Source organism: Harpegnathos saltator, unplaced genomic scaffold, assembly GCF_003227715.2.
Source record: "Harpegnathos saltator strain DR-91 unplaced genomic scaffold, Hsal_v8.6 scaffold58, whole genome shotgun sequence".
Classification (NCBI taxonomy): domain Eukaryota; kingdom Metazoa; phylum Arthropoda; class Insecta; order Hymenoptera; family Formicidae; genus Harpegnathos; species Harpegnathos saltator.
This window is the reverse complement of record NW_020230404.1, coordinates 238,806-253,434: the sequence shown is the minus strand read 5'-3', so window position 1 is coordinate 253,434 and position 14,629 is coordinate 238,806. Positions and strand designations below refer to the sequence as shown.

Here is a 14,629-nt window from a genome sequence, read left to right as displayed (position 1 = left end):
TCGAAGGAACACCGATACGTACCAAAAGTTACTTGCTCTTGTTTCGCAAACTGAATAATCCGTAACTGTTGCGTACAATTTTTATAACGGTTAAAGTGTAAACATTTATATATAATTATATGTTTCTGACAAAATTTCTATTAACATCTCTATGAGGAAAGTGTATAGACATTAATACAGCTGCTGATTAACAGTCATGGTCCATTTAAGAACTTTGTTCGGTGCATCGTTAGACTTGGAAATCGTACGACGTTTTTTGCAATGTTCGACGCTTTAACGCTGCGTAAATGCGTGTGTCTTATATTTATTAATTATCTGAACGCGTTAACTAATTACACGTCGTCGGTACCGAAACAAAAGCCCCGCTTTGCACAATCGGCATATACGCGTGTGTATATGTATATCCCTGGAGCTTTAATTGATGAAACATGTAAGAATTACATCTGGTGATGTGTGTGTACATGTATGTATGCATATATGTATGTATATTTTTGCATTCCCCTTTTTCGAGTCTTCACTTTCGCAATCTTTAGTCGATCACGTGTATGCCTTTCTTCGCGGCTATCGGCAATTTTTCCCCTTGGAAGAATGGGTTTTCTTCCTGAAACAATATTATACTTTAATCTAATAATTTGAATAATCAAATCGAATCAAGAGTTCTTCTTCCAAATAACGCAGGAGAAAGTAGATTTATTTATAAGTAGATTTATTTTCTCAACGCTTACAGAATCGAACACTTTCTTTCAGGTCGTTCGGAGATTAACGCACGACGAAGCGTACTACGGTTACCTGAAACTGCTCGACGATTTGATCAAAGTCGGGATTCGAGATTTGCATGTTTGACAAGTTGTTGTTGTTGTTGCTTCCGGAGTCGCCCGAGCATTCCAACATGTGTTCCGTGTCGCACATGCAGTCCTGCGCGCTTTGGTAATCACGACTAAAAGTCGCCGTGTTCTCGAAGTTTGTGAGACAATTGTTCTTACCTGTGAAAGTGTTGATAAGAAATTGCCGTTGAGTTATATTTCTCATGCATACTACATATATCTTTCCAATATATATTATATATTGAAAAGATATATATATATATAGTGTATATATTTATTTTGTAATATATATATATATATTCGGTATATATCGTACTATATATTATTATTGTTATTATTATATTATTATTATAATATTAATCATAATATTATAATATATAATATATATATATATATTATATTATTCAATTATTTTATTTTCTCATGCACGCTATATATATTTCCTGAGATGTAAAATAATATTTCCTGATACAAGATAAAAATTAATTTTTAAAGCTTCAAAACGGCTCTGTCGAGACGTTGCCGTTGTTCTGGAATTCTTCGCACGTCGAAACGAAATAATCGACGAAGGCAAATATTATATTGTATCGATACAAAGTCGATTCGAGGCGTGTAACGCAACCCATGATGTATGGCAAAACAATTAAAACGGTCTCCGGTCGTATCGATCCGAACGAATTCCGGCCGAACTCGATTTACTCACTCGTGTATCCGATCGGACAAGGGTTCGGTGGGGTGCAATAAGCCGGCAAAGGATTCTCCGTCTTCTCGTCCTTGATCCCCTTTATGCCGGCCGACTGAATCCTGTGCCTGCCGTTTCCCTTATTGTTGTTGTTGTTGTTGATATGCTGATGGCTCCACAGCGTGCTGTGCTGCAGATACTCCTGGTCTCGTATGCTCGGGTTCGGATTCAGCGTATCTATGGCGTCGTAATCGGCCGGCAACTCTAACGGCAGTTCCTTCGCTTTTTCCGGGTATTCCATAAAATACGGATCCGGCGCGTCCGCGAGTTCGTTTCCGAGCTGCTTGCTGCTGATCGAGTCGATCATCTCGCGCATGAAATCGGTCAGCATGTAATTCCTCCGGGAATTACATCCGAACAGACCGCATGGGTTCTGCAAGAAATGGATGAATGACGGAGAATCGCCAGGAACTCTCTTATGCATCGGCACGTTCAATGTTATCCGCAGATCCCGCAGAATGCGGCTCTGCGATTCTCACTTCTATTTGTTCACATCTATTCAGTCCAATCGATCGAACAAAAAAGAAGAAGAAAATGGGTTCTCTTACAGTCAAAGTATCTCGTGTGTCAATTTTCCTACGTCTAATTCAACATCGATTTACACTATGCACTAGATGTGCGGCGTGTCCATATGTTGGAATATGACAAGAGGATGGGAAAGAGGGATGCAAGCACTTCTCCAGATACAGACGGCCGATTTCGCAGGAACGATTCCTCTCGATCTCCTTTCGACAATTCATCTCCTTTTAACAGGGCCTTTTAACATTCCGTAACTCGCATACCTTCGCAATTACGTTGACCGACGGTAAATAGATGTTCGCTTGTGTAGCAACGGCGATCGAGAGAAGTAGAATGCAGTACAGCATGGTAGCGGATGTGCACATCTGCAAAACAATGCAAAAACATCCCCTTCATTTCGAGCGCCTCATTACCCTTCACTTATTCTAGACGACTTAATAGACCGGCTGTTCGGAAACCACCCTTCTTGTGAAACGAGAAAACTCTACCGTTATGTTTCATCAAGAAAAAAAAGAAAAAGAAAATCAGGGATACATAAACCTGCCTGCTCGTAACGATCGTATACTTGAGACTTGAGACGATCGTAACGATCGTCTCAAGTATCGCCACGGCGACGCTTCTCGCGCGGAATCGCGAACGGAGCGTCTCGCGCGAATTTCCCTTCGCCGAGACGCGTACGACTCGCATCGCGACTCGATTCGCTCGCGAAGACTCATGAATCGCAAACGAGGATGCACTCAAGAGCCACGAATTACACGCTCGATTACGTGCTTTAACTCGCGCACACCTACGCCATCCTCGAAGCAGCGCGGAGGACGGCCGACCCCGCTCGTCCGGCTTTTTCCTTCATCCGCAGGACGCGGCAATCAACTCACCGCGCGCGCGACGACGACCGGCTGGCTTGCGATGGAAGAACCGACGATACGACCTGGTCGACACACACCTCGAGCAGAAGATGCTCGAGACGCACGGCGCACCGGTTTTCGCGTCAGCTTCACGCACACATGCGTTCTTCGTCGCTGCCGCCTCCGCTGCCGTCGCCGCCGTTCGCCGTCGCCGTCGCCGTCGCCGTCATCGCCTCCGGCAACGCAACGAGCGCCCTTCGCGGTCTCGCCGAGTACCAGAGTATTGATTCGTCGAGTTACGTCGTCGTCGTCGTTCTCCCCTCGTTCACGAGGGTTGCCCGCTCACGACCACGCGCTCCTACATCCTCCTACGACTGCTCCTCCAACCCACATTCCGTATAAAATCGAGCGAGTCGCTGCCAAAGGTCACTCGACTGCCGTGACCAATGTGCGTCACGTGGTCGACAATGAAGACTCTCTCTCTCTCTCTCTTTCTCTCTCTCTCTCTCTCTCTTTCTCTCTCTCTCTCTTAGCGCTGAATATAGAAGGCATTTAGCGAGAGATCGGAGATGGTATATTTGTCTTGCCGCAAGTATAATATACCTTGGTTGCGCCGGAACGTACCTCTTATTAGAGCCGGTTGTTTTAACTTCTTGGTAAGTTAACGGATAGTTAAATCATTATGTTTGTCTTTGTTTTTCCTTCAACTTAGACAAAGACAGACGTATGATTTAACTGTCGGTTAACTTACCAAGGATCAGTTGTTCCGACCTCTTGGGGCTGGTTGCTCCAACTTCTTGGTAAGTTAACTGATAGTTCAATCATATGTCTGTCTTTATCTACATACGTAAACCAGTGTTCTTCAACCTTTTTCAACTCATGGCACACTTAAACTTATTATAGTTAAACTTCCGCGGCACACTTAAATTATGATGATCAAATAAAGAGTATAAAAAAGAACATATCCTTTTTGATTTATTTATTAACACAAACAATGCACCAATAAATAAATGCACCAAAAATAAAACAAAACAACTTATTAGAATTTGTAATAAAGGCTACATCCCACTTCAGAAATAAGCCGGTGTTTATTTATTATAACAATGATATATTCATATAATCAATTTAAAGAGGTTTTAATTTTGATGTATATGCTTACTGTGCTTTGAACTGCTTTCGAAAATAATTTAACTAATGATCTTTGAAAATTTTCGCAGCACACCTTAAATCCTCTCACGGCACACCGGTTGAACAACGCTGGTCTGAAGGAAACTGAAGGAAAAACAAAGATAAACATATGATTTAATTATCAGTTAACGTACCAAGAAGTTGGAACAACCGGCACCTAGTCGTATGAACACGGAACCGCATTACTCCCCGAAGATGACGGACGCATTCGAGGACGACTCAAATGCATCTGTTGAGAGAAGTTGCTGAAGAAGCTAAATATTCGGTCGTCGAGGTCGAATATTGACTGACTGGCAATTTTTAGGTCGGTGTTACTCGATAACGTAGCTTTTTCACGTTTAGGCGTTGTAAAATGGAGAGACACCTAGCTGTCGCTCCGATGTATTTTCACCGCGAATGTCCATTGAAGAAAAGCACGCGCTTGCAGTTGATTCAGAGTCGATTATAGTCGATTATAGACTTCTCTCTTGACCTCATGTTCAGAAATTCAGAAATTTGATTTGTTACGTCCCTTTCTCGACGCGGAATCCTTCGATTATTCTAGTTAACGAAACGTGTTGGCCATTCACGTGTCTGAATCGCGCTCGTAAGCGACGCTTACGAGCAAATATGATTTGTGTGTGGGACACACGTCGTTTGGATAATCCGATATAAAAGCCGGCGCGTATATATCTCGAAGTCCTACCGCGACGATAAAGCATCCAAAGTACGAGGTCACTTTGTCTCGCGAGCACGAAATGCGAGTTAATGTAATTTCTTCCTGCAAGAGACGATACCCCCTCCCTTTCCCGCAAAGTGAACGATCCTGTTTCCACTACTACGTACATTGTATGCCATTTTTATAGCCCCTCATATTAATCGTGTACTAATATCGCTACAGGTTGACATGAAGAATCGTTGTTGGCAATATGCAGCGAAACTTCCTCCTTCGCGAGACATCGCGGAAGAATCTCGAAACGAGAAATTGTAAAAATCTGTATATTTAAATAAGCATCATGGAGGATGATCACAAAAGAAATGCTGGACGACACGACGATGCAGATAAGTCGAAAGACAGACCCTGCAGAGGGATTAAATTCCATCGGAAATTACATATGCGCAAGCACGCATCTCGTTTCTGCAGCTGAAAAATATTTTACATTTTGCGAAATCGAGGGGGATAAAAATCTCGATTTTCACAAACGCCTTGTAGACAGGTACAGCAGCGGCTGTTTGTCAAACCGACGCTTTCATTAAGCGTATCAAATTCGGAGGGTTAAAATACAAAGCGTAGCGACGAGCAGGGTCGGTCGCTGGAAAGATCAAAAGATTCTCCCCTTCTCTCGTTACGGTTGCATATAAACGTCCATTAGTTACTGTCCCGCATTGCTTACCGGCAACTCAATTTCCAAAATCAAATTTCCGCTATGCCTTCATCCCGCTCTTCTCTCTCTCTCTCTCTCTCTTTCTCTCTCTCTCTCTCTCTCTCACTCCCCCTCTCTCTCACTCTCTCTTGCGCGCGCGCGCGCGGATTCACTGTGCGTACTCGTTGCGTTAAGACCACCCTCCTCGCGGTGTCTTCGGGAGAACCGCTGCTTACCGAAACTCCCCGCCGCTCTTCCGGACGTTTCAAGGAGCTGTTGAAATTTCGCCGTCAAGCTTGCGAGATTTCGACGCTTCGATATTATTTATCAATGCGAGGATCAGTGAGCACAGCCTGGCAATTGGCCTGGAGTGTCCCGAGAGAGTGAGTATCAGGACATTCTTGGGGCTGCTGGCGCTTTTCCAGCGCCGCGTCCGCCTGGCTTGTCGGAATCTTCCGTTCGAAAGAAAAAAGTCCTCGCGTCCTGGACGACTTCTAATGCCGCGGATTCCTGCACAATCAGGATCACACGCGTGCAAGCGACGTCCGCGTGATGTAAAGTAAATTCGCAGAATGCTCAGCCGCGACCGCGGAACGAAGTTGTATTTTACCTTTTTTTCTTCCTTTTCCTTCATGATATATCGCAATGATATATCGCGACGTGTGTTTCTATGGGGCGTGATGTGTATCGCGATTGATAGTAGCGAGACCGGAAGTGGAATCGCGCGGAGCAATCTTGTCACGCGCCTGATGATAAACGACGCGATATTTCGTGTGCTTAATATGTGCGGACGGATCGATGCTGGAAGTTGTTTACGTATCCGGGGGCATCCTCTTGGGATACAATATTTCGTAAAGTTTTCATTTCCGGATCGCTCCCTGATACTGATTTATTTCGCACTTTATTTAAGCGCCAGCGACAAGTATTCCATGAAATCCTACGTGGAATTTTGCGGATAATTTTCAGACATGAAAGAGGATCAACCTGTCGTTAAGGTAAATGTCTCACTAACCGGACGTTTAAGCGTAGGTCGTCACAAAAAATACAATATATAATATTAAGAATAGTTTTGATATAAATATTTGCATTTATTCGAAAACTTAAGATTCCCTTAAGTAGAGAAAAATTATTTAAACCAATGTATATATTAGAGATGTGCGAACTATTCGAATTCGAATCGAATCCCTATATGATTCGAATCCGAATAATTCGAATAGGAATCAAATACATTATGGTTTGCGTACAGTTACAAAACGGGCCATCTGGGCCTGTATGTTGGAACCCTTAACTTGTTATTAACTTAACTTATAATTAATAACTTAATTATAAATTACTTTAATTATTTAAATATATATTTTACTGTAAGATGATATTACAATATCAATATTCCCTTTCATATTAAAATCTTCCATCATTATTTGCATGTTTAATAGTCATGTTAAATTTTTTAATGATTCGATTCGATTTCATTTGATTCGATTCGAATTCGAGTGAAATTTCATAGATTCAATTTGATTCGAATTCGAATTTAAAAAATGAGATTCGATTCGATTCGATTCGACATAAAAATTCTTGATTCGCACATCTCTAATATATATACATATACATATATATATATATATATATACACACATATATATATATATTATTAATGAAATATTTACACAAGTAATGAAGCTCATTAATGTACCATGGACTAAACAGTAGAAATAGGTTATGGGCCAATGTTCGGTAATTTGTCCCAGTATCTGACCGCAATTAGAAAATTAGTATGTGCTAACGAGAAATAATATAAATATAGATGTTATCTCTTAATGAATTTATTAACAATTGACCATTATTTTGCCGAATGCATAGGTGCGTACTTATTTAATTAATTTTTATTTTAACACAAAAGTATCAAATTGGGTATTTTTTTCCCAACTAATCGTCAAATATTGGAGTTTTTTTACAATAATTATTACTTTCATTCATTCATTATTGCTAAATTAATTAGTAAATATTTTTTTTCAAAATGGTCGGATATTGGGACGTGTCCAGCCATTGGGACTAAGTTTACCTTACAACACAGGGAAAGCAAGCAGATCGAATCCCGAAAAATACTTTTCCCAAGAAAAGAAGTCGCGGAATGAGCCGGCGGACGATTACAGAGTCGACGGAATCGTCGTTGCCCCTGAATGTCGCGCGCAATTGGAAGGGAAATTTCGGACGCATTACCCTGTCCCATGAAACGATGTTTCCGCGCTCGTTCCCGGTTACCTCAGTCATCGACTCCGTCCGAATCCCCCGCTGCAGCTCGTGTTTCGCACAAAATGCAGTTTGCAAAAAGCGTGATATTTCACGTTTCCCAACACTGCAAATTTCCATCTAAAATACAATTGTTCCGCAAAAGAAAATTCCTGGGGGCAGAAGCAGAAATTGTGAAACACGAGGCTGCACGTATTGCGCTTCGTCGTGCGTCGTTAAGCATCGGATGATTAGTCGCGCTGAATTAACAAAGGATAACCCGATCACGCGCGATCCTGGCGAGGATGCTGTCGCTATCATCGGGACAACCTGCGGGCTTCTTCCCTCGGCAATAGACGGTATGCTGTGCGTGAGTAGTCAACGTGGGGTTGTTACGCTCAGTCTCGGCGAGTATTGATCCTCGTCGCGGAGAGAGAGAGAGAGCGAGAGAGAGAGAGAGAGAGAGAGAGAGAGAGAGAGAGAGAGAGAGAGAGAGAGAGAGAGAGAGAGAGAGAGTCGCTACGTGAATGGATTTACGGCTGTCGCGCACTGTACCGCAGATTTTCGGACGGTCTTCCCTTTCTCCCTCTCTCCTGCTCTCGCTCTCCATCTCACGCTCCTCGTCGTCTCCTCGCGATTCCGATCTCCCCCCTGCAGGAAGCTTTTATGCAACCTCGTCACGGCGCGGTGCCGCCCACGCGTGTTACGTCGCTGCGGCGAATGTCGCAGGCATCACTTAGCACTTATTGCTGTTCGGAGACTGGTTGCGACGCGAAAAAGTACAGATTGCCCTTTTATCGCGCACATAGAGTATGCCAAGGTAATAGGCATCTCTCCTCCCCGCGACAACAGAAGGACGGTTTTTCACGAAGAAAGCTGCCGTTACTCTTCGCCGTCAAAGGAATCGTGATATCGATGGCTCTTCAGCCGGCTGGGAGCAACTAAAAGGCGCATTTTAAGGAATCGAGATATTTCAAGTCGCGTCGGGAGAGACGATGTAATTTTGCGAATGGTTTTTCGTTTTAAAATGATGCCGGGGGGGAGGGGGAACGGACAGGCATAATGAACAAGTAAAATATTTTTCGGTCAATGATAGTGGCGCAGAGCGCGATAAGGGTCGTCAGACATTGGGAAGATATTTATCTCTGCCGCGAGCGTTGATTATTACGACGTGCATAAATTAATTCCGTTAGCTCGTCTCATCAGATATTCTCCTCGTTTATTTGTCATTTCTCCTACTTTCGGGATTCCATGGACATGTACATATATTTATATGTACCGTCGCGCTGCTGATGGCGAGCGTATTAGCATATTTGGCGAGTCCCGCATTTTGGCATCGTGACGGCGGGACTTAACAAAGTTAAGTAGTTTAACTGAAAGTGCTTTGCGATAAATTGTCTCGTATAATTGCGTCTGTGCTGGCAGTGTCGGTAATTGCGCAGTGTACAAGAGCGCTGGCTACCGCTGGGGTATTTACGATAAATTATCTCGTTTATTATGTGACAGAAAATGCCAATAGCACCTTTATTAAACGCAAGCGTGGACGCGCGCAGAGGGGCACTCAGCCGTTCGCATCGACTGAATTTTTAATTGAACCCATCTTCAAGGCGTCAGCGTTAGGAACGGTAGTGACAGGTGCGTTTCTAGGTTGTACTACGCTGTAAAATATCTGGAACGTCTATTCGAAGAACGATGTCTGAAATGTTGGACGAGCGCAAAATCGTGACACAATTTTAATAAATTTTAATTGTGTCTCTCTGTCTTCCACGCTCTCCTTCTCTCTCTCTCTCTCTCTCTCTCTCTCTCTCTCTCTCTCTCTCTCTCTCGTCTCATCATGACGCTGGAACAATCATCGAATGTGCCGTTTAAAAATGGACAGGTATTATGGATAATAAAAGAGACATTGAACAGATGCAATATTTATCTCCAACCATTTATTTTTGTATTTTATTCAAAAAGTTACAGTGACAGTAATAATTTTCCATGATTCATATAATTATTTCACAATAATATCATTCAGCACATATGATCCAATACTGTTCGTGAACGTGAAGCGACTGAATGTAAAAGCGTTCGTAGCGACTGAATATAAACGACATTCCGCGACTTCCGTCTCCTCTCGATCTAGTAGAAAATCAAATTGTCTTCCTGGTATAAAGTCTCCCCATCTATATTCCAGAGAAATTCATGTGATCGCTCGTGCCAAGACGCAGCATTCGATTTGGAGAAATATGGCCCTTATATCGACAAGATTCGAGCTCTTTTCGTGCCCAGCCTGGAATATAGAATCCGCTCTTTGCTGCGAGAGTTCGTGTACAGTGCGGATTCGCGATCGGCCGAGCGGTTTCCGCGTTTCAAGAGATTCGTCGACGCGATAGCCACGTGGAAGGATCCCCTGGACAAAGTCGTCGAATACGACGTCAGTACGATGGGAGAAGTGATCGGGAGTATCGCGAATTGCGCTTTGAAAGACGATCTGATTAGCTGCTTGCTGGACTCCACCGTTCTGCATCACAGACTAAGCAAGATCTGTCGTGAGCTGGACGCCTTGGGGATCGACGACAATATCTTGAGGAGCTTGAACGTGTGGAACTCGATGAATGAGAGATTCTACCGGGCAAGTCACGATCGTTTCATGTACGTGAGTCGTTCTTTTCCACACGAAATTTAACGCGTCGAACTAAACTACGTGACAATAAAATTGCGCTAAACTTTGTCCAATAGGAATCCCGACATCGTGGCGGCTCGCAACGCGAATTCACGCGTGGCCGCAACGCGCCGCGATGTGGAAAGACCGGTCGGGCGTGAAAAAGTCGCCGGGTCATCAACAAGGAGCGACGTTTATTACGACGGAAGTACTCGGCCAACCGCGTTAGACTACCGAACGCGGAAACGCCGGCAGGTTCTCCTCGATTCAAATCGACGTCTTCCTCGACGGGCGAAAGGCCATCGGAATCACCAGGTGTATCCTGGATCGCAGCGCGACAACATCGACCGAGTATGCGAGTTTCATGGCGAGAGACCTCACGTTGGCGAGTCCAAGAAGACGCGGAGCGCTTCGAGGCTGAAGGTAATCGTGCGCAAGATGTATCTGGAGGACTGCGGCTGCCCGACGCTCTCCAGACCCGTCGTCACTCGTCGTTTACCTGTGCCTTGCAAGCCGAACGATCTGATCGGCCGAATTTTCGAGGCCGAGCCGTCTCTGGCCGAGTCCTGTTTGATATTGATGAGACGGAAATTCCAAGCCAACGTGAGCAGCGTCTGTTCGTGCCTCAACGACGTCTTGGGCAGACTGAACGTCGAGACGTCGCGTCTCATCACGTTGTATCTCAGCTGCGAGATACGCCCGGGTTACATCAGCTTCAAGCTAAAAACCGACGGCGCAGGCAGCGCCCATAAGTACCTCTTCGTGGCGAGAATACCGATTTGTCAGAACGTCCACAAGCGGACGGCGATCTCACGCGATTCCGCTGCTACAAAAGCGACGGACGAGGTCGAGGGATTAAAACGCTCGGGACGATGTGAAGATAATGCGAGTTTCAATGATCTCTACGAAACTCTACGAAACATCGATGAGAAATGTAGCGAGCGTAAAGTAGTGCATGACAATGCTCCAGAGCGTGATTGTGAACTTGCGACCAGCTCTCCTGAGGAGTCCTCCGAGAAGATCGTCGAAACGGCTCACGTGACGTCATATAGCGGCGACCCGGAGGAGCGAAACGAGGAGCACGGTGAAGCTTTGGACTCGAGCGTAATCGACCGCGGTGAGAGCCGGCTGAACGGACGCATAAAGGAGAAGCGGATTCCCGAAGCGGACGATTCCGTTGCGAAGAATGACGAGTCCGCGCAATTAGCGAGCTGCGCTGACTGCGCCTGTCTGCCGTCTGAAGATTCCGCGGAGCGGAAACTGCGAAGCGACGAAGTCGAAGGTATCTTCAGCAAAGACCCGGACCGGAGTTCATCGCGGAGCGCGGAGCTCGACAAACGTGGTGACTGGACGTGTTCGTCGAAAGAATCAGACTCGAGGAGCGCGGACTGCAGCCGCATTACCTCAAGCAGCGTCGGCACGTTTGCGCAAAATTCCGAGCATGACAAGCAGTTGGTGGAACTAAGCTGCAACCGGTTCTCAGACGACGCCATCCAGGTCCAGGTCGACGAGCGATCGCGCGAGGCGGACGCCGATTCGCTGAATTCAGCGACCGTGGCTGCGATCGGCTGCGACTCGAATTGCCGCTGCGGCTACGACGACTTCATAGACATCACAGTCGTCGACGACACGGCCGAGGAAGATGATACCCGCCTCGCTCTCGAGACCCTCCGAGACAATCCGAACGCGGCGCAGCCTCGAAGCGCAATCCGCCGCGGACCGACGAAAGTCTTGTCCAGGAACAACGACTCGTTAACGACTTCCGTGCGGACGTCCAGACTGAAGGTGTCGTCGAAGGGCATCAACGTGGACGTGAGTTACCCCCGCAGCCGGCTAGCATCTGCCGGCGACGAGAGTACATCGAGCGCGGTAACGAACGGCAAGGATCTTCCCGCTCCGCCGGAAGGCGACGCTGCTTCTGCCAACATGGATGAGTCGGTCTGCCGCACGCCTGGTGGAACTCAGCGCGGCTTCAGCAGACCGCTGAAAAGACGCGCGGTCTCGAAGGCGAGGCTTCGATCGAACGCACACCCGAGGCATCCCCGCGCCGAGACGCGGGCAGATCCTCGCGCGGGCGACTGCTTCGCGAGCTTGGCTTCCGACACGTCGCACAGCTTCCGTTCGCCCGCGACGAGCGAGGCGTGGCGGGACGCATCCGGGAGATCTCGCGAGTCGAGGAAGCTCCGTCTGCGCTACGTACGCGCGAGCTCGTCGAACGGTGTTCGCAACGTCACCTCCGTCACGACCATCAGGTACCGGGCGACGCCTCGCGAAGCCCGCGACGGGCGACCGGCATTCGCGACGGATCGCCTCCGCGAATCCGTCGGCAGGTCCGTCCGCTGGATGAAGAGTCTGATTCGCGGCAAGCTGGCCGAGGGGGAGCTCCTCGAGCGCCAGCGAGTCAGGACGACTAGGACGTTTCGCGGCTGCGAACAGGGCGAGACAGGTGGAGATATCGCGGGACGCACGACGGCTGAGAGATACGTCGGGCAGGTATATTTCGCAGGGAGGGAATGTGGGAGAGTTGATCGAGGTCGAAGCGACTTGGTAAAGTGGATAAAATTGATGCGGCGAAGATCCCGCTCTCGCGAAAGTAACAATTCAATTTTCCAGACTGGGAATCTCTCTTTGCTTCAGTCTTCGAGTGAGTCGTGTGTGAGCCGGTAATTTGTTTTTATCGATTTTTCTGCAGGGTTACTGCGTGACTCCGTGCTCGAATTCCCATTGTCGCGGACGAGGCTACACTACAACACGCGTCGAGTCCTCGGACGTGACGCTGCCGCGGCGCAGGAATCGCGGGAAAGAAAGGAGCGAGGGAGGAATGAAGCTGCGCGACCGCAGATTGGCCGGCGGCAGCGAGGTCTTGTCGAGCTTCAGCTCGATCGACACCACTTACACGCGGTCTTACGATTTGTTGACTCTGGCAGCCGAGGATTGGCAAGCGCGGCGACTAGACGACGGCAGCGATCGACGGCATCTTGGGCGAGGAGCCGCCGAGGACGAGCGAGGACTCGTCAGTCGTAGCAAACACTGTCATGGCCGCGACTGCGGGAATCACGAGAAAAGTAGAGCCATTTCCTCGCGTTCAGCCGTGATGTCCCTCGCCGACGATGTTTCCGCGAGACATCTTGAGCCTGGCGCGAGCAAACGACGGAGGGCAACACTTGGCGGCGAGCGTGAGAGGGATCGACGAGCGAGTGAAAAAAGACAGCATCCGGCCGGACGATGCGGCGATCGGAGGAAGAAGCCGATCGGATACGCTGCGGGTGAATTTTCAGAGCTGTCGTGGTCGTCGTTCATCCGAATGAACGAAGCCAGAGATGCCCGAGCGAGAGGACGCTCTCATGGCGCGTCGAAATCGAGAAATGCAAGCGGACTATCTCCTTTAGGAAAAAATCGGGAGACTCTCGACGGGGATACGGAGATGGATCGTCTACGCAGGAGGCGCGCGTTCGCACTTTCGACCGACACGTGCCACGATTTGGAGTCCACGCTGTCGCGATACGTGCAGCTCTGCAGAAACGTCAAGCGTTCATTGATGAAGATGCTGTGGCTGGATGATATTCACGAAGTTAGCACGACGGCGACGCGCGGTAGCGACTCGTGAGAGATTCTGATTCAGCGCGACGTCATTCACGTCGCGTTTGACTCCAAGACCGTGGGGTTGTAAAATAATATTGTTCGCACACGTCGCGTGCGAATAATATTCGCGACGTTCACGTTGCCACGCTGTGTAATCCAACGTTCGTTGGGATCGATTTTTATGGTTGCATTTTTAAGGCAACGGGGATATTTCTCGAAAACTACCAACATATACGCGAAAATATCTTCCACGATGTGAAGAGAATTTAATTATTCTAACGTCCCAATAATTGTCTCATCGCCTTTCATTCATGTAGCATCGAATCTAAGTGGAGATTATTAATTGAAATGCGTATCGGCTAATCTGCCGCAGATTACGCAACAGGATCGTTTTTACACCTCACGCACACCCGGAGACGTGAAAAGACGAAGCGTATTGTGTATAAGACTTTAAATAAAAAAACAAAAACGTTACGTCAAATAATTCCGCGAAAATCCTTTATACATGTATGTATGCGTGTGTGAGCTGCTCGTTTCTTCAAGAACTCCGAACGAAGTAAATCTATAAAAATGCTGGTGAAACGAGAGCGCGATGTGACGGGGACCGCGAATAAATATCGGCTTGCAAATTGTCGTCGCGCGAGGAGCGTTAAAAAAGTGCTCCGTCCGGCGCTTGTTAGAGCCGGCGGAGCCGCTATAAGCCCGTCGGCAAA

General features: G+C 47.0%; 3 protein-coding genes across 4 annotated transcripts; 2 read left to right on the top strand and 1 right to left on the bottom strand.

The window, feature by feature from the left end:
- Positions 1–298: 298 nt before the first annotated feature.
- On the bottom strand, positions 299–3,146 carry 7B2 (Secretogranin_V domain-containing protein 7B2). 2 transcript variants are annotated; one of them, XM_011141508.3, is made up of 5 exons: positions 2,961–3,146; positions 2,349–2,450; positions 1,528–1,939; positions 790–983; positions 299–601 (listed from the first exon to the last, which is right to left on the bottom strand). In XM_011141508.3, the coding sequence occupies exons 2-5, from the start codon at positions 2,448–2,450 to the stop codon at positions 530–532; spliced, it is 780 nt and encodes a 259-aa protein (XP_011139810.1). In that variant the 5' UTR covers positions 2,961–3,146; the 3' UTR covers positions 299–529. The 2 variants fall into 2 exon arrangements, with proteins under 2 accessions (XP_011139810.1, XP_025159657.1); XM_025303872.1 differs by lacking the exon at positions 2,961–3,146 and adding an exon at positions 2,873–2,896.
- Positions 3,147–9,521: 6,375 nt separating this feature from the next.
- LOC112589669 (uncharacterized) lies at positions 9,522–10,400 on the top strand. Its single transcript, XM_025303851.1, has 2 exons — positions 9,522–9,566; positions 9,819–10,400. The coding sequence occupies exons 1-2, from the start codon at positions 9,522–9,524 to the stop codon at positions 10,356–10,358; spliced, it is 585 nt and encodes a 194-aa protein (XP_025159636.1). The 3' UTR covers positions 10,359–10,400.
- Positions 10,398–14,402, top strand: LOC112589668 (uncharacterized; the record flags this gene model as incomplete). The annotated part of the gene is made up of 2 exons (XM_025303850.1): positions 10,398–12,827; positions 13,027–14,402. Coding segments are annotated over 2 exons (3,345 nt in total), but the record flags the coding sequence as incomplete, so codon positions are not given.
- Between the last annotated feature and the right edge of the window lie 227 nt (positions 14,403–14,629).

Excerpts from the sequence above, each read along its gene's own strand:
- LOC112589669 (XM_025303851.1), top strand. The coding sequence starts at position 9,522 with ATGACGCTGGAACAATCATCGAATGTGCCGTTTAAAAATGGACAG. Across the intron at positions 9,567-9,818 it reads TGCCGTTTAAAAATGGACAG|AAAATCAAATTGTCTTCCTG; the intron begins GTATTATGGATA and ends TCGATCTAGTAG.
- 7B2 (XM_011141508.3), bottom strand. The coding sequence starts at position 2,450 with ATGTGCACATCCGCTACCATGCTGTACTGCATTCTACTTCTCTCGATC. Across the intron at positions 1,940-2,348 it reads CGGTCAACGTAATTGCGAAG|AACCCATGCGGTCTGTTCGG; the intron begins GTATGCGAGTTA and ends CATTTCTTGCAG. Across the intron at positions 602-789 it reads AAATCGTCGAGCAGTTTCAG|GAAGAAAACCCATTCTTCCA; the intron begins GTAACCGTAGTA and ends ATATTGTTTCAG.